At 46.1% G+C, this 25,207-nt stretch overlaps 1 protein-coding gene and 1 pseudogene across 1 annotated transcript in view; both read right to left on the bottom strand.

Annotated features, from left to right (window-relative positions):
- The window catches only part of LOC105826128 (serotransferrin-like), a 29,747-nt gene extending 7,963 nt beyond the window's left edge, over window positions 1-21,784 (bottom strand). Inside the window, exons 1-13 of the mRNA XM_012664058.1 lie at window positions 21,701-21,784; window positions 19,566-19,738; window positions 16,787-16,895; window positions 15,803-15,979; window positions 14,953-15,085; window positions 14,096-14,151; window positions 13,413-13,591; window positions 12,475-12,652; window positions 10,590-10,744; window positions 5,642-5,732; window positions 5,035-5,070; window positions 3,481-3,636; window positions 1,881-2,016 (exon numbers count right to left, since the gene is read on the bottom strand). Of these exons, the coding sequence (XP_012519512.1) occupies window positions 1,881-2,016; window positions 3,481-3,636; window positions 5,035-5,070; window positions 5,642-5,732; window positions 10,590-10,744; window positions 12,475-12,652; window positions 13,413-13,591; window positions 14,096-14,151; window positions 14,953-15,085; window positions 15,803-15,979; window positions 16,787-16,895; window positions 19,566-19,738; window positions 21,701-21,743 (1,622 nt within the window). The 5' untranslated portion in view covers window positions 21,744-21,784. The remainder of the gene's footprint in view (window positions 1-1,880; window positions 2,017-3,480; window positions 3,637-5,034; window positions 5,071-5,641; window positions 5,733-10,589; window positions 10,745-12,474; window positions 12,653-13,412; window positions 13,592-14,095; window positions 14,152-14,952; window positions 15,086-15,802; window positions 15,980-16,786; window positions 16,896-19,565; window positions 19,739-21,700) is intronic.
- Window positions 7,156-10,038, bottom strand: LOC105826146 (annotated as a pseudogene).
- Window positions 21,785-25,207: the final 3,423 nt, after the last annotated feature.

Below are 25,207 nucleotides of genomic sequence, written 5' to 3'. Positions count from 1 at the left end.
TTTTAGAGAAATGCAGAGAGTATGGCAAAACCTGGTTTTAAGGCACTTGACTCTATTAACTCCCAGTCCATGTATCTCTGAGTGTGGTACTGGGGATTTTAACACAGCTTTGAGCCACAAGTCCCTAAGAAGTTTCAGAAAAGAAATAATAATAAAAGGAACTCTACTTAGAATGGTTCTAATATTAATTTTTATACTGTATTCCAGTCCTTTGAAAACACATACCACACAGACGATGAACTAGTAGGTACTTTAAAGTCTGCCCAAGGCCCTACTCAATGATCCAGGTGGGTCAGACTCTTGTTTGATGGGCCTAATCCTGCTCTTCATCTACTTTAACCCCCTTGCTTCAAGGAAAAGAACCTGCTTCTTCCTATAGTGGTTCAGGAGTTCTGAGGGTAGCTAGCTGAGAAGGTGGGCACACCTATTCACAATATATGGCACAACTATTGTGCCATATATTGATTTTGTTTTATTTTCTTTTGAGTTTGGAGTCTGTCAGTTTGATGTGTTTTACTTCATAGATAAGTTTTATAAGATATGTTTAGAGAAAGAAGCCTTTATACATGTATATATAAGCAAAGTTTGAGCCTTTTCTCTTGAGCTGTATTTCTCAAACATATGTTACCCCCACAAAAAGACAAGGTCAAGATACAAACTCTTAAATCCCTATGAAAATGGGCCGGGCGCGGTGGCTCACGCCTGTAGCACTGGGGGAGGCCGAGGTGGGCAGATCGTTTGAGCTCAGGAGTTCGAGACCAGCCTGAGCAAGAGCGAGACCCCGTCTCTACTAAAAAAAATAGAAAGAAATTATCTGGACAACAAAAAATATATAGGAAAAAATTAGCCGGGCATGGTGGCGCATGCCTATAGTCCCAGCTACTCTGGAGGCTGAGGCAGGAGGATCGCTTGAGCCCAGAAGTTTGAGGTTGCTGTGAGCTAGGCTAATGCCACGGCACTCACTCTAGCCAGGGCAACAGAGTGAGATTCTGTCTCAAAAAAAAAAATTCCTATGAAAACAACACAGTCTACTTTGTAAAACTGGAAACTTGTGGAGTGTGAATTGTACTTACTCTAACTCATAAGATGGTTCTAACTGGAAAACAGGGATAAACTTTGTTTTTCACTTCACTACTGGGATGCTCAATTATTATACAATTCCAGCATCTTCGTGCAGTTCATGGATTCATGAACCACCAGACAGCAGAAGGCCCGAAGCAGAAAGGATAGTTAAAAAGTAATAAGGCAGTAAGGTACACAGGTGTCTCTAAAAAATTATAGATACTCCATAAAGTACAATTGTAGTTAGGAATTTAGAAATCATGTACTTCAGTATTTTGTATTTCCACATGAGTATGGTTCTAGGTTGCCCAGAGGCACGTGGAAGAGCTTGGGCCAAACTCCTGACTCGATGTTTATCCAACTGTAGTAGGGTTTCACTGCCTTGGCACTAGTGACATTTGGAGCTGGATAATTCTGTGTTGTACAGTGCTATCCTATGCATTGTGGCATGTTTGGCTGCTTCTACCCATTAGATGCCAGTAGCACCCTCCGCCTCCACACCAACATTGTCATAATCAAAAACGTCTCCAGACATTGCCAAATGTCCCCTGGGGGGCAAATCACCCCCGGTGGAGAACTGCTGAACTGATCCACATACTAGTCTCTACTATCTGTGACAGCCAGGTCTGGTAGACCATGCCCTGGAGGAGTCTGGCTGCCCTTCCACTCATGTGGCTCTACATTTGGTTGTAAAATCTCCCACCTTAATATGTGCAGCACTAACAGAATAGGAATGTAAGAATCTTACCTTGGTTCCTGAAAGAAATCTGGTTGAGGCTGGGATATTATAATATTCACATGAGGGTTAAAAGACTCACCTGAAAGCCCCTGTGTAGCCATAGTATCCCTCTTTGCTGTTGGGCTTACACGTGTTGGGGTCTGGGCCCATACACAGCTGACAGAGACTGGAATTTTTCAGAGACCCAGGGGCACAGCCTTCACTGAAAAATTCATCTGCACAGAAGGACAAGAGGAAGTCAGCTCTTTCTGAGTCAAACAAGCACCTTTTATCTAAGACATAGCAGGGCTGCATGGCCCAGGAGAGATAGAACATACTCATTACTTCTGTGAAATAAATGAATTTCACCACCACCAACTCAGGATCTGCCTGGCTACAGGATTTAACAGGAAACTTATTGAAGTTGGGAAAAGGAGTTGGTGACCAATTCAGGGTGGAGAAGTTTCCTCAGAGCACCATGACGGTGTCATCACTAACCTAAAGGAAAGAAGAAATGGAAATGACATGAAAGGGGACATAAAAGGGATGAAGACTGAAGGTCTCACTTCCTGAGCTTGTGCCACCTGTTTTCAGATGTCGCCTTCCTTGCCATTCATTAGAAGAGACCTTCCTACATTTCCAACCTCAGGAAGGGATGAGGAATTTTCCTTGCAACTCAACTGCCCTCCTATAGCTGTAAAAGTGCCAGGAGGCTCAGGAGAGCAGAGGTAGGGCCTTCGCCAGTAGGGATACTGAGCTTTCTGTATGTTGCCATGGCTGCGCTTTGCTTCATGTCCAACTGGTATCCCAGAGCACCCTGGTGCAGGGACATACATCTCCGGTCTCCCCACACATGAGGTTTGCTGGGTTCATAACGAGATTTTGAGTCCTCTCTTTTTAAAGGAGTTGCCCAAATTTGGAGGTGGCAGGGAAGAAGTACTCAGGAAGCTAATGTAAATGAGAATAACTGGAAAACATTTGTCTGCGGGGAACTTACACTTAGAAGTTTAAGGGAGTAGAAATAAGTGTCCCTGATGATAGAGGACACAGAAATTAAAGTGATTTCTACCCCTTTGAAGGCTTCTAGGAGCTGGGCAGTGACTCACAGGGCCTACAAAACCCTCTGGCAGGGATTGCTAGCTGTCTACCCAATACCCATTTCTGGAATGTACCAAGAGGTGATGTACCTACGTTCTGAGCAATGAGAAGTTAGTTAAAATAATTGGGTAGACTTCCTAGAAGGCTCCTTTAAAAAGCTGAGAGCAGCTGGCATAAACTTCCATTTGCTCTAGCCCCTTGATGCTTGTGCCTGCCTGGATGGTGGATGTGATAGTAACCACAAGGTGCCCTTGAAGATGGAAGCCTCATGCTAAGGGGGGAAGAGCAGAAAGAGAGAAGGAGCCTGGGTTTCTCATGACCATACCAGCCATGGACTACTCACCTCCGGTCTTTTTCATGAGAGATAAAAGTAAATGCATATTTACTTTATCCCATTATGTGCAACCAAAACGAACCATCCTGACTCAGCAACCCAGTTCCATCCCTCCCAGACCTTTTTGATATTTCCCGGAGGTTCACTTTTACCAAATTCTATTTCTACAGAACCAGAGTGCACAGCATCTTACGCCACAGCCCTCTCCCCTGAGGAAAGACCTTTCTGGCATGGCCTTCATCACTGCTCCTTCTCAGGATTCACTCACCAAATCTGCAGTGGTTGAGCTCGTTGTAGAGCAGGCCCATGGGGATGTTCCAGCCAGCGGTTCTGTCGACTCCAGTGTGGCAGGACTTTTTGCCTTTCAGAGTGTTCCAGGTGATGCCAGCATCCGATTTCTTTACCACTGCCACAGCAAGATACCCTACAAGAAAGACACCAGAAAAGGATATGTTAACACCTCCGGGGACTCCAGAGTGTCTGCTTCCAATTAAAGCCATTATCTCCCTAGGGAAGCAAAGATAGCCTGAAGTCAGTCATTGAGTCTTGAGAGGATCTCATAGTAACTGACTGAGGGGAAGTACAAGACACTCTGTCAGGGGAAGATTAATATGAACTTAGAGAACAAAATGCTAAGAATACATTATCATTAGAGCAATGGCTGATGTATAACCCTTCTCTGAATGCATGTAGTTACTGAAGTTATAAACCAGCAATTCACCCTCCAATGTGTTCTATCAGAGGAATGGATACTGAAAGAGCTAACATAACTCCAACCTTCTTATAAATTAACATATATTTGGATAGAGTTTTAAAAGACCAATAAACTACCGGGAATAATTGGGCCAGACATTTTCTGATAAGTAGAATATAGTTTTATACTAAAATAAATACGTAAAGTGGAAAATATCAAAATTAAGTCAGCTTCTGTTTTCAGTAACAAGTACATGCTGGCCCTTAAAATGAGGAATAGAACATCAAGCCATGATGTGTTTGCCAATTTAATTAATTCAGAACACTGTTTCCAACAGAAACAATCCTTATTGTCCATGGAATAAGAATGGCTCTTTCTATATCTGTTAGAGAACTTGGCTCCTAAAGTGATGGGGAGAGGCTGGGAGGTTGTCATCAGTGGAAGTGACAAGGACAGACTTGCATACTAATGGCTATCTGGAATATGATCTGCAGGGGCCTGAGCACAAGGGTTGTGGGGCCCAGTACTTGTGTTGGTGTGATTTAAGACTTCCTGACTTGCTCCTGCTCTCTCTCTCCAGATCCAACCTCAGCCAGAGGTGTGGGTGAGAACCAGGTTGGCCGGGGTTTCTGGGCCCAGCCCTGGCTTGGAGTCAGGTAATTTCATGCTCCCAGACATCTGCCTGTGTGAGGCTTTCAACCCTGTAAAGAAAAAATAAGCAAGGTTCCTTGGCTGGTGCTAACTCTCCTCTGAAAATGTGCAGGCCTCATGTCCTGTGAGGTGGTGGGAAGCAGTAGAAAGGGCCTGGATTTGCTTCCTGTTTGTATGATCCTAGACAATCTGTAAACTTTCTGAGCCTTAGGGTCCTCTTATGCATCTTTAGAGGATGCCAAAACCTACCTTATAGGATTAGATGAGAAATCCTGCATGCAAGTCATGGTAAATATAAAGAAATAACCAACACTATCAACTATTAATACTAACTTTCCGTGATTCTTTTGCATTCTAAAATTTGGTCTCTTCCAGTGCCTTACATACTTGTGATTTGAATTTTAAACTTACCTAACCAATTCCCCAAAACAATGGGAATTTACTTTTTAACTCCAAAGGTTATCAATCCCAACTCACCTTTCTCTGATGTTCTCATACAATCACTGCTTTTTTCTGGAGAAAAGAAAATGAAGAAGGCATTAAATTCTTATTTCTAGATTGGAAAATCATGCCTTTCTTATGCTGCAGCTATGAATAAAAAGAGTCAGATAAAACTATCTACACGTCACCAATTCCCAAAAGTCCAGACTCTCTGGATGATACAAGTCCATTTCAGCTGCTGGCATCTAGAATTCATCTACGAACTGTGAATTTCAATTTTCCTGCTCTGTCTACACCTAAAGGGAAGGTTTGCTGGCCAACTGTATTGAAATTCCTGCAACAAGGTAGTAGGGAAGCCAGAAGACCTGCCAGAAATCCCAGTCCTCTGCAGTGGGGTCATTTTTAATGAGCACTTCACAGTGCAGAGCTTCCATTCTCCACTTCTGGAAGGCACCATAACTCCTACCCTTCAGGATGACTGTGGGGATTCAGGATGAGGGAGCTCAGAGTCTGGGAAATAGGAGGTGCTCACTAAGGGAGTGCTCTGTGGCAGCTGTGGTATGAATCAGTCTGCAATTTTTCCATGTCCTCTCTCCATGGCCCAGAGGGAAGAAAACACAGAGAGGTGCTCCCCTCCACTTACCATAGTTCTCTGTCAGGACAGGTATCAAACCACACTTGCCCGCTATGTAGACATGCCCTCCATCCAAGCTCATAGCATCAGCTTCTCCATTCTGCAAAGACACAGAAAATCACAGCAGATGAAAAGAGGCCACGTCCTGCGCTATCTACTACTTTTCCAGCTATTTGTTTGAAGCAACCTTCCTGGCACAGGTCATGAATGCCAGGGAGATAGCAGATGCTGGTATCAAACCCCCAAAGGATCAGTCAGGCACACCCAGCATAGAAAATAAAATGTACTCTAATTTTCACCCAACCTTCATGAACTGATAATCAACTCCAGGTGCCTCGCTAAGTTTATTCAAGAGCAAAGACCCACATTCAGTCCTCCTACCCTCTCACAGGACACACTGTCCCAGAGATACTCCAACACCTTTCTGACACCAAGAATTCTCATTAATGGACAGATGAGTGGCGTCAGGAACTTGTAGCTGTGTCTGCAAGCACCTTCTGATATGGTCTGTAGCCCCTAATTTTAGCCTTCTTGACTGAGTGCTGTTTCAGTGAGTGGTGCATACACAACGTTTAATGAACTAGTCACATGTTTTCAAATAATATAATACTCAGAGCTAATAAGCCCCATATTTCAGAGATGCTTAGATTCAACAAGATTTGCAAGATTTCCCTTGGGCCTGGTAATGTACTTTCTGGGAAAACACCGTAAAGGAATAATCAGATAGGTAGGAAACTATTTGGGCAAAATGTACGAGTGGGGAAAATAACAAATGTGATTTATAATAACAAAAAGAGAAATTCAAATTATAATAAATGACAAAGAAATGGCTAAATAAATTGCAGCACCTTCATGCTATGGAATAGATATCAACATCAAACCATCATGGTTTTTTTCTTTAAAACATAAGTATGGCTATATTTATTTCTCTCAAATGCATACAAAACAATAATCATATAGCAACAAGTCTTTTGGTAATGATTTGATTCATAAGCATTTGAAATTTATATAATTTCACATCAATACCCTTGTATTTTTAAATATTATAAGTAAAAAAGCCCCAACTCTAAGTAAAAAAGCAACAACTAATTTATATATTTCCTATGTCTCCCTCTATACATGCAAGCTTTAAAAAGTTACAAACTGAAATATATACTATTATGTCCCCATAATTAAAAACAAACAAAACAAAACAACAAGTTGCAAACTGAACATATAAATCACATTTAAAAACTTGAGATTTTAAAACAGTCTCCCCAGTATGATTCAGAAAAATCCTTATACTGACAATATAGTCACAAGTGGTTAATTTTAAGAGGAGAAAAGGAAAGAAGATATAGACACAAGTTTGCTCTCTTAATATTTTACTAATCCTGTCAGTTGAAAATGGTGATATCCTGATAAGTAACAGTTTAGGTTTAATATAAGGAATGGGGTTTGCCTCATAGTTTGAAACATGCATTTCTAGTATTTTCCTATTTGATCTAAGCTCACTATAGCAAACCGATACCAAAAGAGATAAATTATTTTCTTTCGTACATTCAAACAATGTCTCCCTGGCGATATGTTTTAAGCTCTTTGCATTTCAGCTTGAAGGCCTCTGTCACCAGACCAGTTTCAGATTCTGTGGGTCAAGGCTCAGACAAATTTTTAATGGATTTTCAAACTTTTTCAGGCTTGCTGAAATAGCAGCTTCAGAAAGCACTTTTAGTGCGGTAGTCCCATTATCCATGGGGGATATGTTCCAAGTCTCCCAGTGGATGTCTGAAACTGTAGATAGTACCAAATCCTGTATATACTATGTTTCTCCTACACATACAGACCTATGACAAAACTTAATTTATAAATTAGACACAAGAAGAGATCAATAACTAATCATAAAGTAGAACAATTATAACAACATACTCTAATAAAAGTTATATAAATGAGCATTCTTGTGCTTCTCCTCTCTCCCTCTCCCCCCCCAAAATAGCTTAATATTTTTGGACAGTGGTTGACTGTGGGTAACCAAAACCCCAGAAAGCGAAACCTTGGATAAAGGGGGATGGCTGTACCTCATTTTCTGTTTCACAACAGTTAGATGGCTCCTCCCAAGTCCCTTTAAGCTCTTTCTTTCAAGGTAGTTCTGTTAGTTCCTTTTTATTTAGCACAACAAATCCAGTGACCTAAGAATGATAACTGTTTGCATATGCACAAATGTCATCCATTAGTGGGAGATTCTTCAAAGTTGCCTCTACTTTCCCAAAGGAAACATATTCTCCTACATGTAGTTTTACAAGGTCTTTCTTTATGATCAATAATCTGTATACAGCCGTCAAACTCTAGTATCTCCAGTACACAGCCACTTCTGTCCATTTTCATCTTCAAAGAAATCTGCTTTTATTTTTGCTTCATCTCTATGGTATCCTTTTGTCACACTGTGGCCACCAATAAGAATTTTACCTCTGGGATGTGGTTTATTAGTATTAGAGTATCCATCTTTCTCCCAGTCCTTTAATTTTACTTCATAGCAAATGAATGGAGCTCTCACTTCCACCAGTATTACAATCCCACACTTCTGTAATTGTTCCAGCCCTAGCAGATTCAATGAGTCCATATCGCTGACCAACAGGACAACAAAAGCTGATATTCATGAACTGCTCCATGTTGCAGAAAGTAAAGCACCACAGGATATAAGCCACATATTTCTACCTAGCAAGCTTTGAAATTTCCAGAAAACAAAGCTGTCATACAGAGGAGTACAATGCTCTTTTCAAATCTATTCCATTTTATAATTATAGGCCAGAATGAAGCATGATCTCTTTGTAGATCTGATCCATGATTTCTAGAATAGCTGCCATCTGTGTTGGTTTCAACATGGACGTATCCCCTTTGCTTCTATTTTTTACTTTTAAGGACTGATCCACTAAAGTGAGCGGTGAAGAGTAGCCAATTAGGCATCCATGTGAAAGAAAAACAAGCTCAGCACTTAATTTTAAAACGTGGACCAGAGGCAAATATCCAATGTAGACATCTTCCTTTTCCAGTCCTGGAATCCTTTGTGCCACCCCAGTTATACCAGTAATAATGTTACTACATGACAGTACGACTCCCTTTGGAAGTCCTGGGCACCCACTCGTGTACATGATTACTGCAATACCTGAGGGCCCTGGTTTGCTCTGAGGTCTGTTTTTCACACTTACCTTCACTTTCCACTGAAGCCATGGTGTCCACAATAATACCCTTGGAGAATTTGGACAGGTCAATGGCTTCCCATTGACAGTGATGATGTGGTACAGGTATGGGACCAAATAAACTATATCTTTTAACTTTGTTTGCAAGAGTTCTTTATGAGCAATGGTGCTGCTCATTTCTGTTTCATTTACTCCATGAACAATTGCTGGACCTCCTAGAGTAGCATATAACGACGTAACAAACTGAATATTCTACATAAAATACACCTGTGCACCAGTCATCCACTTGCCCTGGTCTCACCAAACATGGTGATGTTGATCTTTGGTTTCTGACCCAACAGCTGGAAGCTGTTTCCAAAATTAAAGGCTCAAATGATGACATCTTCATGGGAGAGAAAATTATAGTATACAAGAATAACCTTTTAAAAAATGTCTCAGTTTGGTTGTACTTCTTCCTCCTTTGAGATTTCACATGTTCCAAAGAGCATTTTGTCCTTAAATTTGTTTTTTGTATACGTAGAAACTTTATCAAGTGTATCACATCCAGGGTATTATATCGAAGCCAAATTGTCCAAACTGTTAACAGATCTATATATAAACTTGGGCTTTGAATTTGCAGGCTTTGCTTTCATTTGGTTTGTGTTTTCTTGTCTTAACTCAGACAAAAAATAAAATAAACTGTATGTTAAAATGACAAAGTGATATTATAAAATGTACAAAATATAAAAGAATGGGATTGATGGTCTGTTTTTTGTTCATGGTAAATGGTTTTGAAGATCTGTGGTTATTCATAAACGCTCAAAAATTAGAATTAACAGATTTTAGCAAGAATCAGTTGACAATGGCAGGAGGTACTAGTGCCTTCAAGATGTGCACTTTTGTTTCAGTACATTTAATGTTTTATTATAAAGGATCCAACTCAAGAACAGCCAAATGGAAGAGCTGCATAGGGCAAGGAATGGGGACAGGGGGGACATGGCACCTGGAGCTTCCATACCCACACCCTCTCCAGGATTGCCACTCTCCTGGCACCTCCATATGTGTACTCACACAGAAACTTCAAGTCAGGTTTTTAAAGAATGATTTATGATATGGGAAAAGCTCGCTGGACAACATTAGGTGAGTAAAAGGTAGCAAGCAACCTATATGATATGATCCCAATAAGAGGATTTTCTCTGAGTTAGGTTATTAGTACTTTTCCTTTTCTTCTTTATATCATTCAAGATTTTTGAAATTCTCTATAAGCCAACATGGAATACTCTTTTTTTTTTTAAAAAAAAAGTATTTTACAGACAGAGTGTCGCTATGTTGCCTAGGCTGGCCTTGAACTTCTGGGCTCAAGTGATCCTTCTGTCTCAGCCTCCTGAATAGCTGCGACTACAGGTGTGTGCCACTGTGCCCAGCTAGAATACTCTTGATCAACAAAGCAAACTTGTACCTGCCTGGATCCTACCAGGTACACAGATCCTACCACACTGGTCATGGCACACCACAGGTCTCAGGACACTCACACCATGCATGGTCTAGCCTCCCTAAGCAGGTACTGCTGAGATTGCCCTCCCACCGTATGCTAAGAGGAAAAGGAAACTTAGCTGTTAAGGCATCCTTCAGATCAACAAGAGCAAGATTCTGAACCTCCTGCCGGGCTGTGCTCACACAGTCAGGGCAAGGTTCCTGTGAACCAGGCTTTTTGCTTTGTTCCCAGGAACACTCAACTAGCTCAGCTTTAGGGGCCAGCAGGCAGCTGTGGCAGGGCTGCTGCCTGGGAGGCTGGAGTGACGTACCATGATCTTGGCAATGCAGTCTTCGGTGGACTCTGCTGATTCACATTCTATTTTCCCTCCACTGCTAACACTCCACTCGTCACACTTGAGCCTCTCGTGGTGGCTCAGTGCACACCACTTCACCGTCTTGCATTCATTCTTTGAGGTTTCTGGGCCTATGGCATAAGAAAAAGAAATGATTTATTTATTTTCGTTGCTACTATAATTGCCATTGGGTTCTTAGTCATAAATTCTTTGCCTGGATCGATGTCTAGAAGAGTTTTTTCTACATTTTCTTCTAGGATTCTTATGGTTTCATGTCTTACATTTAAGTCTTTTATCCATCTTGAATTAATTTTTGTGAGTGGTGAGAGATAGGGGCCCTGTTTCATTCTTCTGCATGTGGCTATCCGATTTTCCCAGCACCGTTTATTGAATAGGGCTTCTTTTCCCCAGTGTGCTTTGTTGTCTGCATGTACTCTTTAATAATTGGAACTAACCGATGAGCACACAAGTGCACAGAGGGAAGTGAAAGCCATAGGAAATCAAGCAGGGATAGGAGGGAGGAGGGGAGGGGCAAAAACCCACCTAACAGGTACAATGAACACTACTCCGGTTATGGGCACATTTACAGCCCTGACTCGAGCCATGTATCAAAAAACATTTGCACCCCTTAATATTTTGAAATTTAAAAAACTTAAAAAACCAAAAGAAAAAGAACCAGTGATCTAAAGTGGCCCCAGCTGTTGTCTGGTGTTTATTAATGCTACTGTCTTTATGCAAATACTGGGATTTGCCAGCAGTAAACTAAAAGATCCCATTCAAGGAATTAATCACCTTAAAAAGCAAAGTCAATACACAATATCTTCCTTGGCTTCTTATTTAGATTTAGCTTTTTACTTCTTCTGAGAAGCCAACTCTTCTCTCCAATATCCGGGCACTCTGTGACCTCTCTGACTGGTTTTTTTTTTTTTTTCTTTTTCAAAAAGCACTGTACCACCTGTTGTGTTCTTATGTATACGTTCATTGTTTATTGTCAATTTCCCTGCAGGAAAAAATAAGGTCCAACAGGGAAAGGGCCATGCCTATCCTGTTCACCAGGGCACCCTCAGGTTTAGGGCAGTGCTAGCACATGGTCAGTGTAATAGATGTCTGACGAATAAATGGACAGCTGCTCATCTTTCAGACTCAACTCAAGATCGGTTTCTCAGGGAAGCCTTACCTCAACCCCCAGTCCAGGACCCGTTTTTCTTTGTTTTGTACTGTCATAGGACCATGGTATTTTATTGTTGGTTTTTTCCCCTTCTGAGCAAATCTCTCATTTTGTAATTGATTGTTCAATAGTGTGACTATTCATTAAACATTTGTCTTCTCCCCACTTTGAAAGTTCCAGGACAGCAGAATCTAATATATATTTGTACATTATTGTATGGTCAGCACCTAGCAGAGTTTATAGCTAGATGCTCAATAAATGTCCACTGAATAAATGAATCATCAAGCAAAACCACTGGGATTGACCTCTCTAGAGCTCTGCTTCATTATGGCACATGTTGACCACAGCACTGGCTGGAGATATGCAATTTGTAGCAATTTCATTTTATTTCACCTACTTTGTGTTAGGCTGATTGGCTTCACAAAGTGGGTAAGGTGCTCCTGATTTATGCAGGGAAATGACCAACCCAAGTCATTTTAAATGTGAATTTCCTTTAAAGCCCTTGGTGATGTCCAGACCGTCTCATAATGATAATGCCATTTAGCATCAGTCTAGCACTGGGCTCACACTCAGAGCAGAGAAAGGAACATCAGGAGAGGCATTCAGGTCCCTGGAAAGATTCTTAACACTGGTCTCTGGCCCCACCAGGTTTCCCAGGCTCCTGTGGTCACCTGGTCCTTCCCAAGTGCTTACATGTGCCTTCCCGTAGATTCCGAACAGAAGTGACATACTCATATCCCAGGTACAGCTTGGAGTCCATCCTAGAGGGGACCCTTAAAAACCCGTGGGCAGAGTCCTTAAACAGCAGGTCCTTCCCATGAGGAGAGCTGAACAGTTGGAAGTCTTTTGATTTTTCTTTGCCAAAATGTTCCTGTTCATAGTAAAAGGGAATGTGAATGACAACAGGGAAGGAGTCTGAGAAATGGGACTGAAGAGAAAATAACCCTCCCCTACAAACAAAATGAAAACCATGAAAAATTTCAAGAATCCAGGAGAGAGGGCAGTTGGACCTGTTTCTGCTCACCCAGTCCCTCCTCTGCTTGTCACCCTCACAGGGCCAGCCATACCCAACTCCCCTGCACCCACTTCTGTGCCTGTCTCCCCAGATGAGCTGAGATCACTGAGAACAAGAAACATGTCTAATCCAGAGGCCGCACTGTGTGGTTTCCCCTCAGACTCCTGATGGACAGTCGGGATGGCTGGGTGAGAAGAAGCTGGCTCAGCCCAAACTCCACAGCTCTTGGGAAGAAAAGCCACCTTACAATCAGGTGAGTGACATGGGGAGAGATCATTTCTTTCTGAGGGGGCCATTGGAGGCTTCACTGGGGAGGGGTGTTTGCCCTTGAGCCTTGAAGGCCTGGTTTAGATAGAAAAGATGGAATAGAGCAAAAAGGAGCCTCTACAGACGTCACTGGCCAGAAAGGTAAGGATGGCAGGTGGTGACACCCGAGGAGGCTCCCTGCTGCTCTGTGAGGAGTCCCAGCTTCAGGAGAAGCTGATCACATGTGGCATGGCTCCCACTGTATCCAGAACACACAAGGACTTCTAGAATGGCAAGACAGCAAGGAGGAAAATCCCCAAATCCAAGCAGGGGGCACTAGGCAGGAGGGGAGGACGGCAGATAGGGATACCTGGGCCTGGTTGAGAAGCTCCCAGATCAAGTCCTCCTTGCCGTCCACACTTCGGGCCACAACAGCGTGAGAAGGGACCTTGGCCAAGTAGCAGTCCTTGTATTCATCCACTGGCTTCCGGGTGTTGTCCAGGCAGAGCAGCTCATACTGGTCCCTGTCCGCCTTGTTTGCCAGGTTCTCTGTGGGGGAAGCCCAGGTGAGCTGAGTGCAGGAAGAGCCATGGGCTGTGGTGCCCTCCTCCCCACCCTTGCAATCCTACTGATCATAGAAAGTGTGAGCTGAGAGGCCTGACCACTGAGGGCCAGAGAACATGTAGGAAAATGACTTGCTCAAGACCCACCCACAGCCAGATAACGCAGTTACTGTCCCCATCCCACCGCGAGTCTGATCTCAGCAGGACAACTAGCAGGCCAAGGTCAGCAGGATCAGCCCCCAGTCCTTTGCTATGGCAACACTGCCCCAGAGGCAGAGTCACTGTGTATAGAGGTTGAATAATGGAAAGCAGCCCAGGAATCCAGATGGGACCCCAAAGTTACCTACCTCTGCACAGGCAGAAACCCAAGCAATGATAAAGGAGAAACATAGTATGCTCATGTTGGACTACAGAGCATGAAAAATAGGGCAGGGAAAAAGAATGCCCACTACCTGGAGGGGCCCTGCTGGATTCTTCTCCCATTACTTACCAAATATGGTTGCATGCTTGACAAAGGCCACATCCCCAGCACCATCCTTCAGGCACCTGTGGGAAAGAAACACATTAGGAGGGCTCCTGCAGGGCAGGCCCTTCTCCTGGGCCTGGAGAGTCTGACCACAGTGTCCAGCCCTTGCATAAGGACAGAGCCTGAGGGAGGCCTCTGTGCAATCTCCACTGCGGTGCTGACACCCAGGGTACCCCCGAGATGGGGGAATGAGCTCACATGAGGTGAAGGTCCCTCACCTTATACCCCAAAGAAGCAAAATGCAATTGGAGATATTTTAATGTAGAAAAGAGTTTTTTAAACTTCTGGGATAGAAGATAACGGCATAGTGTCCCCTGAGGGTGGAAATGTGCCCTTGGCTGTCTCTAAAACTTCAGGGCATAATCAAGGTACAAAGAGAGCACAGGAAAACAGCCACATGAACTGCCTAAATAGGGACAGTGAAGGGGCAGGAGAGAGGCCAGGACATTGAGCAGACAGCACTGCTGGTATCGAGGGCAGAGGATCAGCCCCTGAACAGTGCCTGGAAACTAGACACATGCCTGTCTTTTCAGGCTCTGTCCTGTCCAGCAAGAGGGGACACTGGCCAGGCTCTAGGGCTCTGGGGCAGAGAGAGAAAGGGCCCCCAGGAGAGGGGCTTGCTTCTCAGGGTCAGACAAAAGGGAACATGGGCTGGCCTGGCCTCAGGAGTCCCAAGTCATATCACTGACTCACTGGGAGGGGATCAGGCCTCCTTGATGCCCCTTAGGCAGGCAGGCCTCTGCTTTGGGCTGGCAAAGAACTCTCACCCTGAGGACATTTGGCACTTTGGCCACAATGGAGCAGCAGACAGTCTCACTCACTTGAAGGCTCCTGAGTAGCCGTAGTATGGTTCAAGGGAGGAACAGCCACACCCTGGACACAGTTGACACAGCTGGGGGAAGGACTCCCCATCCGCACAAGGGACGCAGCTGCCCGAGAAGAAATTGGCCACTGCTGCTCAACACAGAGACATGGACCCCAGGGCATGAGTGAGGCTGGCCACAGCCAGTGACATCTCCCAGCCCAGGCTCATTAGGGGCAGGGAGGGACTAACACCAAACCAGCACACACAGTCCCAGCTCGCCCTTACTTGTGCTAACTCATCACAATCCAAGGTTTCCAAACAGGAACAAGTTAACCTCTGCCCCACCACCCATCCAAGGAAACGGGCCTGTGCTTCCCACCAACCAAGGCCTGTCTCAGGCCTTTGTCAGCCCACCCCCTCCCTGCCTTATCAGAGGCTGGAACAGGTCAGAGAGGTCCCCTCTGGGACCCATGCACCAGGGGTAGGAGAACTGCCTAGAGAGGTGCAGGCCAATCTCACAGCCAGCAGATAGCCACCAGAGAAGCCTCCAGGAAAGAACTCCAGAGAAGTGGACAAGAAGGCCCAGCCACCATGGTCCAGACCGAGCACCTCTGTCGGGCCCTTATGCCCTTTCCTCCACTCAATGGAATAGCCTCTCATGGGGTTTTGGGAGCTCAGAGCAGAAAAGGCTCAGCTGCCACCTTCCAAGGGCTGCTAGTCCAGCAGACCTGCCGGTTTAAAGCTGGTTAACCTCCCTCCCCCAGCCTGAGTTCATCACACATGTCCAGCTGATCATGATTATGGCTGGTGAGGGCATCAGGAGCAGAGACTCCTGCTCGAGGACACCCACACTCCTGCCAGCTTACCTCTCTCAAGAGGCACCCGTGGCTCAGGTAAGTCACAATAAAGCGAGCCAATGGGGATGTTCCACCCCGCTGATCTGCCCAGGCCTGTGTGGCAGGACTTCTTGCCTCGGAGCTCATTCAGCATGAAGCCACTGTCCTTTTTCACCACAGCAACAGCATAATAGTAGGTTTGTGGATCTGCAAAGGGACAGCATGAGTGGAAGGCCCTCAGCCTGGCACAGGAAAACGTTGCTCATCACTACTGAGCTCGTGAGGAGGGAAGGGGAACCCAGAGGCCACACTTATATTGGGTTGGATGTTTAAAAAAAATAAAAACCTTCCTAGGCTAGCAGGGGCAAGAAAAGACCACAGAAGGTACATTTGTAACACCCCCCACCTCTAGGCAAACACAGGGGCAAGAAGGCCACATGCATGTGTGCCCTTAATGCTTTGCCTACCCTGGCCCTGCAGTGTGTCTGCCTACACCCACCAACCCAAGCCCACAGGAAAACCAGAGCTGTGGAAACAGAGGCCCACATTCTCTGCTGCCTCCCTCAAAGTATTTCTTGTCCCCTCGCACAGGCCCAGGAACAATCAGGTTGATCTCAGAAGATGGCCAGGTCTATTGGGGTCTGACTGTGTGCACCATAGAGGTCTCTCCCTTGTGCAAGGCACCTGTGGTTCCAGAGGCCCCCAGGGACCTTGGACACATCACTAGATCGCAGTAGCCTTCAGGTCAAGCTGCACACAGCCTGCTCTGTTTCTCCAGTGAGCACATTCCCGGTCAGTGTCAGGAGCACCAGCCCGCAACCAGCTCCAAGGCCACAGAGGCCTTGATTTGTGCCTGTGATGGCTAACAGGGCCCCTCGTTTCCCACTCCCTCCCCAGAGATGAATGTTCATTCGTACCTAATATCCAATATCTGCCTGGAAAACACAAAGCTCAGCATCTACCCAGAGAGAACAGGGCCACAGACTTCCTCTTGGGTTTCCGGGGAGAACTTACCGTCTTTGGACCCATAGAACTCTGCCACTACAGGCTTCAGGTTGTTGGGAGTCAGGCCTGCCTCATACACCCAACCTGCATCCAGTGTCATAGCATCTGCGTCATTTGCCTGAAAGAGAACAGGCCAGACCTCGATGAAGCCCTCGCTTCTGGGGAAGGCCCACCTAAACCTGACCGAGTAGAGAGTGACGAGCAGGGCTCCACAGGTCCAGAGCCCGAAGAACCCTTCACATGGCCAGCCCATGCACAGCACCGCTGGTGTCAGTTGACTCCATCTCCCTCAAAAGGGCACAGGGCCACCATGTTCCTATTCTCCCTTCACGGAGGAAGAGATGGATTGTGTTTCCCTTTTCCCTGGTAAGGTATTCATTCTTGGCCAAAAATCCTATCTGGCTTTACCCCAGGCAGCTACAGAGGCTTGACCTGGCCGGCCTTGGGGGCGAGGCTGCCCTTGCCACCTCTGACTTGGGCACAGCTAGCGCACTGCAGTCTCTGGAGGGGACCGCAGTGCGGAACTCAGCTCCCTCTGGGCCGCACTCTCACACCTGTCTGCATTCCCAGCCCATGGCCTTCATCCAGAGACCTCTTTATTTTGAGGCCTCCTGTGAGGTCTTCTGCAGGTGCCTTGGTGGAGACTTTTTTCTGGGGGAGGGTGGAACCTCGAAGACATCTGTCTCCACTCTGACTCAGTATTCAATACTTTTCCTTTCTGTCCTGGGTCCATAAAACTGCAGGAACCTTTTGTTCAGAGATTGGACACTTTCTCTGGGTTTAGCTTCTTGGTTACACTATGTACTAAGTGATCAAAGGGTTGATTGTTACTTCCATTTTTCCTCATTTTTGGTACAATTGTCTACTCTGACACCTGGTGGCTCACCTCTTTTTCCGTCTCAGTTCTATTTTCTAAGTAAGAAAACTGAGGCACAGAAAAGTTAGGTCACTTCCCTAGGCCATGTAGCTAGTAAATCACAGAGCTGGGATTTGAATCCAAGCACTCTGAGTTTATTTCTTATCTTTCACTGTTGCTTCAGGTTGTTTTATTTTTAACTTTGTGCTTCTATTAATATGAACCCTCCTCTTTAAATCAACAGGTCACTTTAAATATTATAGTTGCCTTCCTATGGGGTCTAAAATTTATTTTCTCTTTTACATGAATTCTTTTTTTTTTTTTTTTGAGACCAAGTCTCACACTCTGTTGCCCAGGCTAGAGTGCAGTGGCACAATCACGGCTCACTGCAACTTCAAACTCCTGGGCTCAAGTGATCCTCCTGTCTCAGCCTCCTGAGTAGCTGGGACTACAGGTGCACACTACCTACGATGCCCAGCTAATTTTTCTATTCTTTTGTAGAAATGGGGTCTTGCTGTATTGCCCAAGCTGATCTCAAACTCCTGGGCTCAAACCATCCTCCTGCCTTAGCCTCCCAAATTGCTGGATTACAGGCATGAGCCACCTCATCCAGCCTCTTTACCTGAATTCTTAAAGTGAATCAAATTGTTTTTTATATAGATACTTAGAAACATTATTTTATTTCTTTTTTTTTTGCTTCACATAGCTTTAATCAAAATGGTTTTTCCAGAAGTCCTTATAGTTCTCTATCAACACTTCTTATTGATCAAATTACAAGGCAAAAACTATAGCTCTAAGATCTTAGTCATGTTACAGAAAAGTAGTAAGACAGTAGTATTTCTAAATGAAATAAAATATCGATGTAAGCCAAACTATGTCTTTGTCTAGTCGAAATTTTTTTAATGGTTGGGGTTTTTTATTATTTTATTGTAATAAGATATACATAACATAATATTTACTCTTTTAACCATTTTCAAGTGTACATTTTAGCGGCATTAAGTATATTCAAATTGTTGTGCGGTCATCACCACCATCAATCTCCAGAACTTTTTCATCTTCCCAAACCAAAATTCTGTACCCATTAAACAGTTCCCCCCTTCAATATTCTCCATGCCCCAGACCCTGGTAACCATTATTCCACTTTCTGTAAAAATTCTGATACATGCTACAATGTGGATGAAACTTGAAAACACAAGTAAGCTAGATACAAAAGCACAAATATTGTATAATTCCATTTATATGACACTTTATTCTTCCTCCCTGCATATATCACTCATCTTCTTCCTGATAATATATCAAGAGTTTCCAAACAGGGTTATATAATAATTTAGATAGTGAACATTCTTGTTTTTTCCCTGAGTTCAGAGAACTTAGTTCCTCAAAATAGTTACCTTTCAGTGTACACTGGCTTTTGCTTTCCAGATACATTAAAGATGACCTCCCATATCCATTTTTTTTTTTTTCCAGACAGAGTCTCACTCTGTTGCCCTGGCTAGAGTGAGTGCCGTGGCGTCATCCTAGCTCACAGCAACCTCAAACTCCTGGGCTCAAGCGATCCTCCTGCCTCAGCCCCCCGAGTAGCTGGGACTACAGGAATGCGCCACCATACCCGGCTAATTTTTTCTATATATTTTTAGTTGTCCAATTAATTTCTTTCTATTTTTGGTAGAGACGGGGTCTCGCTCTTGCTCAGGCTGGTCTCGAACTCCTGAGCTCAAACAATCCGCCCTCGGCCTCCCAGAGTACTAGGATTACAGGCGTGAGCCACCGCGCCTGGCCCCATATCCATTTTTAAAGTGATTTTAATGGCAGTCAGGGTTGACTGCCCCATAGCTCAGCATCCTACCTATGAATAAAGAATTGTTTCAAAATGACTGGAGAAAGAGAAAGTATAGACTTCCTTCCACTTTCTTTTAGGCAGCAGTGACTTACCGCGATTGCCTTGATGCAATCAAGGTGGGAGGCTTTCTTCACACACATGAGTTGGAGACCATCTGTTGGAAGGACTTTTTTCATATTATCACGGAAACTGTAGCACTTACTGGCCTCGTGATCTGACACGGCGCACCATCTTACAGTTTTCTCAGGGACAGCCAGGCACAGCCCTAGGGGAGAGAGGCCAGAGGTGTAAGAAACTCACTCCTTGTGCTGGGAGAGAGACAGCATCACCCTCGGAAGGGGCTTGGCAGCCACATCTGTCCCATCCTCCTCTCACTCCTGTCCATGAACACTGCAGGGCACAGGACAGGTTCCACTGCATTCTGAGACTGGGCCAAGGGAAGGTTGCCCTAATGGCCTCCTAGTTCCCTGCTGACCACCCTGTGCTGGCCAGAGAGAGGCAGGCATGACCTTCAGCTCCCAGATGGAAAGGGCAGTCTGCTCCTCTGTGTTCCCCTTGCCTCCTTCCCTCACTGTCACGACCCCCAGCCTGCCACAGTGTGCACAGGGCATTTCCAGCCACCTCAATGCCTTGGCTCAACACCACAACTCTGGGAAGCCAGCAGGGTAGGAATTACCATCTTTTAGAAATGAGGGAGCTAGACCCAGAGAATGACGCTTTTTTTGCCCAAAGTCACCCCACCTGTTAGTGGCCAAGGCAAGCCCAGAACCTGGGTCTCCAAACTCTTAGTCTGCTACCCAGGGCACAAAAGAAGATAACATTCTGAGTTACTTTGCTCCTCCTTGGCCAGTAGTTACAGGTAGATGAATGAAAAGATAATTAATTTGCCTGTGACACTCATTAGTCATCTTCTATTTAGGAATAACTAGAAGCTCCGTGTATTCAATGGTCTTCCCTATGTTTCCACTGAACACTCCAATTTTCACTACTCATTTTAGCTGCCATTTAGAGACAAAGCTAAAGCCAGCCATGTGTATAGCAATTAAAATCTACGTGGCTACAGAGATATCCTCCCTATCACATGAGCTTTGGCACTGCTCCCCCCACGCCCTCCATCATCTCCCCTCCCTGGGGGCCAGCACAGCAGTGCTGACTCACTGGCTCTGATGAAGATCCACAAAACACAAAGCATGAGGGGGAGGCTCTCAGCTCCCCGGGATGCATGAGGAGGGACCATAGGGGACTGACTTCCCCATTGCCCCCCAACTATTCCACCTTGGCCCATGGGAAATCATAGGAGGCATCATGAGTCAGACCCTCCCCAAAATTACCCCTTCCGAGTTCCCATAGGCAAGAATTTGTCCTCAGTCGGGCATCACCTTGCACAGCCCCATGAAGTGCCGCAATGGGGGATAAAGGCAGGCAATGCGGGGTCCTCTCTCAAGAGTTGATAGTTCATCAGGAGAGACAAATAACTAAACGGGGAAGTTCCAACAATGTGACAAATGCCCCACGAGTGGCAGGCAAACGTTAGAGTACAAAGCAGCCCCCAAGCTCAGGAGGTGATGGGGGGGGCATGGGTCGCAGGCCCCACAGCAGATATTGCAGCATCCTGCCCTGGGGCGTGGCATCCACGACCTCACTTACCCTCCCAGGCGCCCCCAGGCAGGTGCTGTTATTATCCATTTCACTGGGAAAGGGAGGAGCTGGGTCAGGATTTGGACCCAAGAATTCTGGCTCCAAATCCCATACTCTGAACCACTCCATGGCTCTGCCTCCTTAGCGGGACATCAACAGCCCAGAGGGCACCTAGGGGACATCAGACTCCGAAGAGGGCGGGGTCAGATGGGGAGGTCTTGAATGCCACGCTAAGCAGTTCGGACTTGACTGAAGAAGCAGCAGTGCAGGGTTTTGATCAGCTGTGATTAGAAGTGCTCTAATTTATTGCATTCCACTGCTGCAAGACTTATTGGACAAAGAAGAGGAGGCAGCGAGTGCAGTGAAAGGTGGCCAGAGGCCCAAGGAGGAGCCAGCAGGCACTGGAAGGCGGGGCCCTCCCTGAGACAGGGTTGAAGAAGGTTGAGAGGGGTGTGGCGGAGAGGGGCGAGGAAAGGCGCTGGAGCTTCGCGCCTGAGTGCCTGAGCGCGGAGCCCTGGCTGCCGGCGGCTGGGTCCGGGAAGCATGGGACAGCGGCTACTCCGCGGTCCTTCCTCACGTTCACACTCACCCAGGACAGCGCAGGCCAGCAGGGCGCCGACAGCGAGCTTCATCCTCTCGGTGTGTGGCGGCGAGCACAGGCCGACCTGCTTCTGTGCCCCCTCCCCGCGCCCCGGGCACTTTTATCCCCGACGGGGCCAGGCGGGGCCAGCCAGGCGCAATCTTTGACCCCAGTGTTTGTGCAGCCCGGTTGCCCAATCGCCGGTCACCCGACCCCCTTCCTTGCTTGCCCCGCTGATCACCTCATTTCCGGAGCTCTAAGGATCAGTGGATGGAAGGAGTCCAGCACAAAAATGCTGATGGGAAGGGAAACAAAGTACAATTCTCCCCTTGTTATTACTGCCAGCTCTGTGCCAGGAGCGTGGCCACAGCGGGCTGGCAGCGGGGCGGCTCTGCTCCTGACTCCAGGGCTGCGAGAGCTGGTCCATGCCTCTGGTCCTCTCTGCTGTTTCTACAGATGCGGACTCTGAGACCAGGAGAAGGACGGGAACTGCCCCAGATCCTACACTAGACGGGAGAATGACAGGCAAAACCCTTCCTGGGCGAGGATGCAGGAGAAGTAAGCTGGTATCAAGGCCAAAGAGGTCAGACTCAGCACCGTTTGCTCCTCCCTGGTCGTCCCTGGAAATCCTGCTCCTGGGCTCTCGAAGGTCCGGCCCTGAGGAGCTGCTCCCTCTCCCTGCCCCATGAGCGCAGGCTCCTGGGCTGGAAAACTGCCTGCCCTCAACCCTCCTGTGGCACTCCTTGGGCTAGGGACAGAGTCACAGGGCAGATGAACTCTCTCCACAAGAAGCTTCCAGGAATGTGGTCAAGACATTGGGAGCACAAAGAAAGAGGCCCAGGAATGGATGTGACCTGTTCTAACAGCTTCCAAGCCACCGCTGTCTCCCTCTGGCCGAGTAGTCTCTGAAACATTTTGATTGTACATCCTTATTACAAAAAATATTGAGTTTGTGCCTTCTATGTATGTATTTTTTAACTAAAAATTGTGTGCATTTCAATCATGCACAAGAAATACGAACTTATAAAACTATGAGATGATGAAATGCACTCATTTTTAAATGTCCTTCTGCTTATGCTGCATTATATATGATGACTAATAGCTCAAGGCACTATATATTAATACTTAGGGAAAAGTCAAGGTTCCTTAGGCAAAGCGTAAATCCAGATTTCAGAGAGACATCAAGATAATTTTAGGGTTTTCCAAAGTTTCTTCTTACCCAATGTAATCAGATGGTCACAGATTCTGCCTCATGTTTTAGCTGACAAAGAGCTTAAAGCAAGCCTAGTAGACATGTCGGTTCAACTATTTTATTTGAGTTCCTTCGTGTTCGTTTTGTCAGAATTATCTTCTAATTCTGGATCCTTTGTAGGAATCTTTTTAAGGCACTTGTGCATCAAGTTGGAGAGTTAAAACCAGATTATCTAATCTGTACAGCTGTTTAACTGGGCACACGCAAACCACAAAATATAGAAACAAAAAATGCCAAAACAAAGGACAGGGTCAGGGTGCCACAACTGTGCAGCACCCCCTTTCCTAACCTCTCCCACTGTGAGGTGCTCCCGTCTTTCCAGGACACCTCAAAGGCTCCATATTACATGCTACCATCTGCCTGCATACCCAGGTGGGAGACAGGGCCAATCCATGCATTCAATATGAATGTATGATAATTTGTTAATCTTTTGCAATAACGATAAATATAATTGGAAGTGTTCTCCCGCACCCTAATAGATTGTCTCATATACAAAGTGTTCCACATCCCCCACTTTAGAGACCATCGCTTTAGTGGAGGCTTTCTGTTTACAGTGGGGACTCAAGGCAAGCCTGGCCTTCCAAGCACCTGCCTTACCATGAAGAAGAGTGGCCACTGCTGTCGATTCTTACTGCTGCCCCTTCCCCACCCCTGCTGCCTTCCTGGGCCCCTTGTGTTTGAGCCATAGGGAAATAAGACTCTTGGCAGGGGGAGCATATTCCTACTGCCGCCCTACAGCAAGCACTAGGGGTGGTCAGGCAGTCAGGGGAGGGCTGGCTGGGAGGGAGGGCAGCCAGCAGAGCAGCACACCCACATTCAAATAATGCCTGGGGCAAGCCCTGCTGTGAGCTTTCAGGGTCTGCCGGAAAGCAGGAAGTGGAGTTACCAAATGTTGAGCTAGTGCCACAAACTCAGGGAAGCTCAGCGAGGGGCATGGTAAGCAAATGGACAATGATCCTCCCTCCCTGGAGCACTCTACCTTCACAGAGTCAACCCTTCTGAGGCCACTCCCCCAGCCACAGGCCCACAGCCTACCCAGAGCCCTTCAGCAGGGAGCAAACTTTGGCCAGGCTGAGCCCTCTCCAGACCAGCCAACCCCATGTTCTGTCCTCCGTGGGGTCCTCTGAGTCCAAGCCCAAGGCAGGTGCTGGGATAGAAGTGCACAGCCTCCTGGGATCTGGAGAAAGCTCAGGACGTGGAGAACAGGAGCTCCCACATCATTTACTCATTCAGGGCCTTGGTTCTCACTCGGGAGGACAACAACAGAACCCTGTGTCTGCCATTCCTTGGAGGGGTAGGCAGGCCAGGGCCAGCTTTGGGGTGTACGTGTGTATGCAATCCTGGTTGGATGGTGTGCCCATGCTTGTGTATGTGTATAGGGGTACGTGAAGGTAAGAGGACAACATTACAAGTGCTCTGTGTCCTTGGTGGCCCATGACACTTGTACCTTTGCTCTCACTTACGTTGTTTAATTCTACACCAGAGGCTCTGGAGTCAAAACTCATTATCCCTTTTTATAGCATAATGATTGCTGAGACTTACTGAGAGCTTCACTGAGCTTTAGAGTCTCTGTCTTACAGCTGAGACAAGGAAACTGAGGACCAGAGAGGATAATAGCTTGTGCAAGGTCAGCTGCAAAGTCAGAATGCAAAATCAGGCAGTCTGGTTCCAGAGTGTACCCATCCACCTGGGATACTGCCTCTCCCAGGAAACCAACACACACAGGGCCAAGGGGCTCATCTGGGGTCACACCCAGCCTGAGGTTTCTCCACAGGCACACAGCCCAAGACTTCTGCCTGCAGAGGGGCTGGTCAGTCTGGGAGAGGTGTGAATGCCCAGCTGCAGAACCTGAGACAGGCGCTATCTTGACTATGTTCAGCTGGAAGAAAATGTCATCTTTTTAAGCCCTTTTTGTGGGCCAAGCACTGTTCTGCGGCCAGATAAGATCAGTACCTCCTTTTTCTGATGTAGACAGTACAATGAAATGATGAGTCCTCGTTCATGGAGCTCTGGGACCTGAACTCAGATCTCCTAAACCCCAGCCTTCTCTAAGACCACACCTGCCTTCTTGATATTAATCTTCTCTTTCTGTACCCAGAGGAGGAGAGGGAGGGAGGCAGGTGAGGGAGAAAGAGATTGAGAGAGGAGTTAAGGGAGCTTCTAGCTCTAGACCAACTCAAGCATGACCCACATCTTCCACCATAAATGGAACAAAACTCTTAAATTCCAACCACAGAGTTGATCCTCTTAGAGAAACATCTGAA

The sequence above is a fragment of the Propithecus coquereli genome, unplaced genomic scaffold (assembly GCF_000956105.1).
Source record: "Propithecus coquereli isolate 6110/MARCELLA unplaced genomic scaffold, Pcoq_1.0 Scaffold12, whole genome shotgun sequence".
NCBI lineage: Eukaryota > Metazoa > Chordata > Mammalia > Primates > Indriidae > Propithecus > Propithecus coquereli.
Note: the sequence above shows the minus strand (reverse complement) of the source record. Positions and strands in the feature narration are given on the sequence as shown.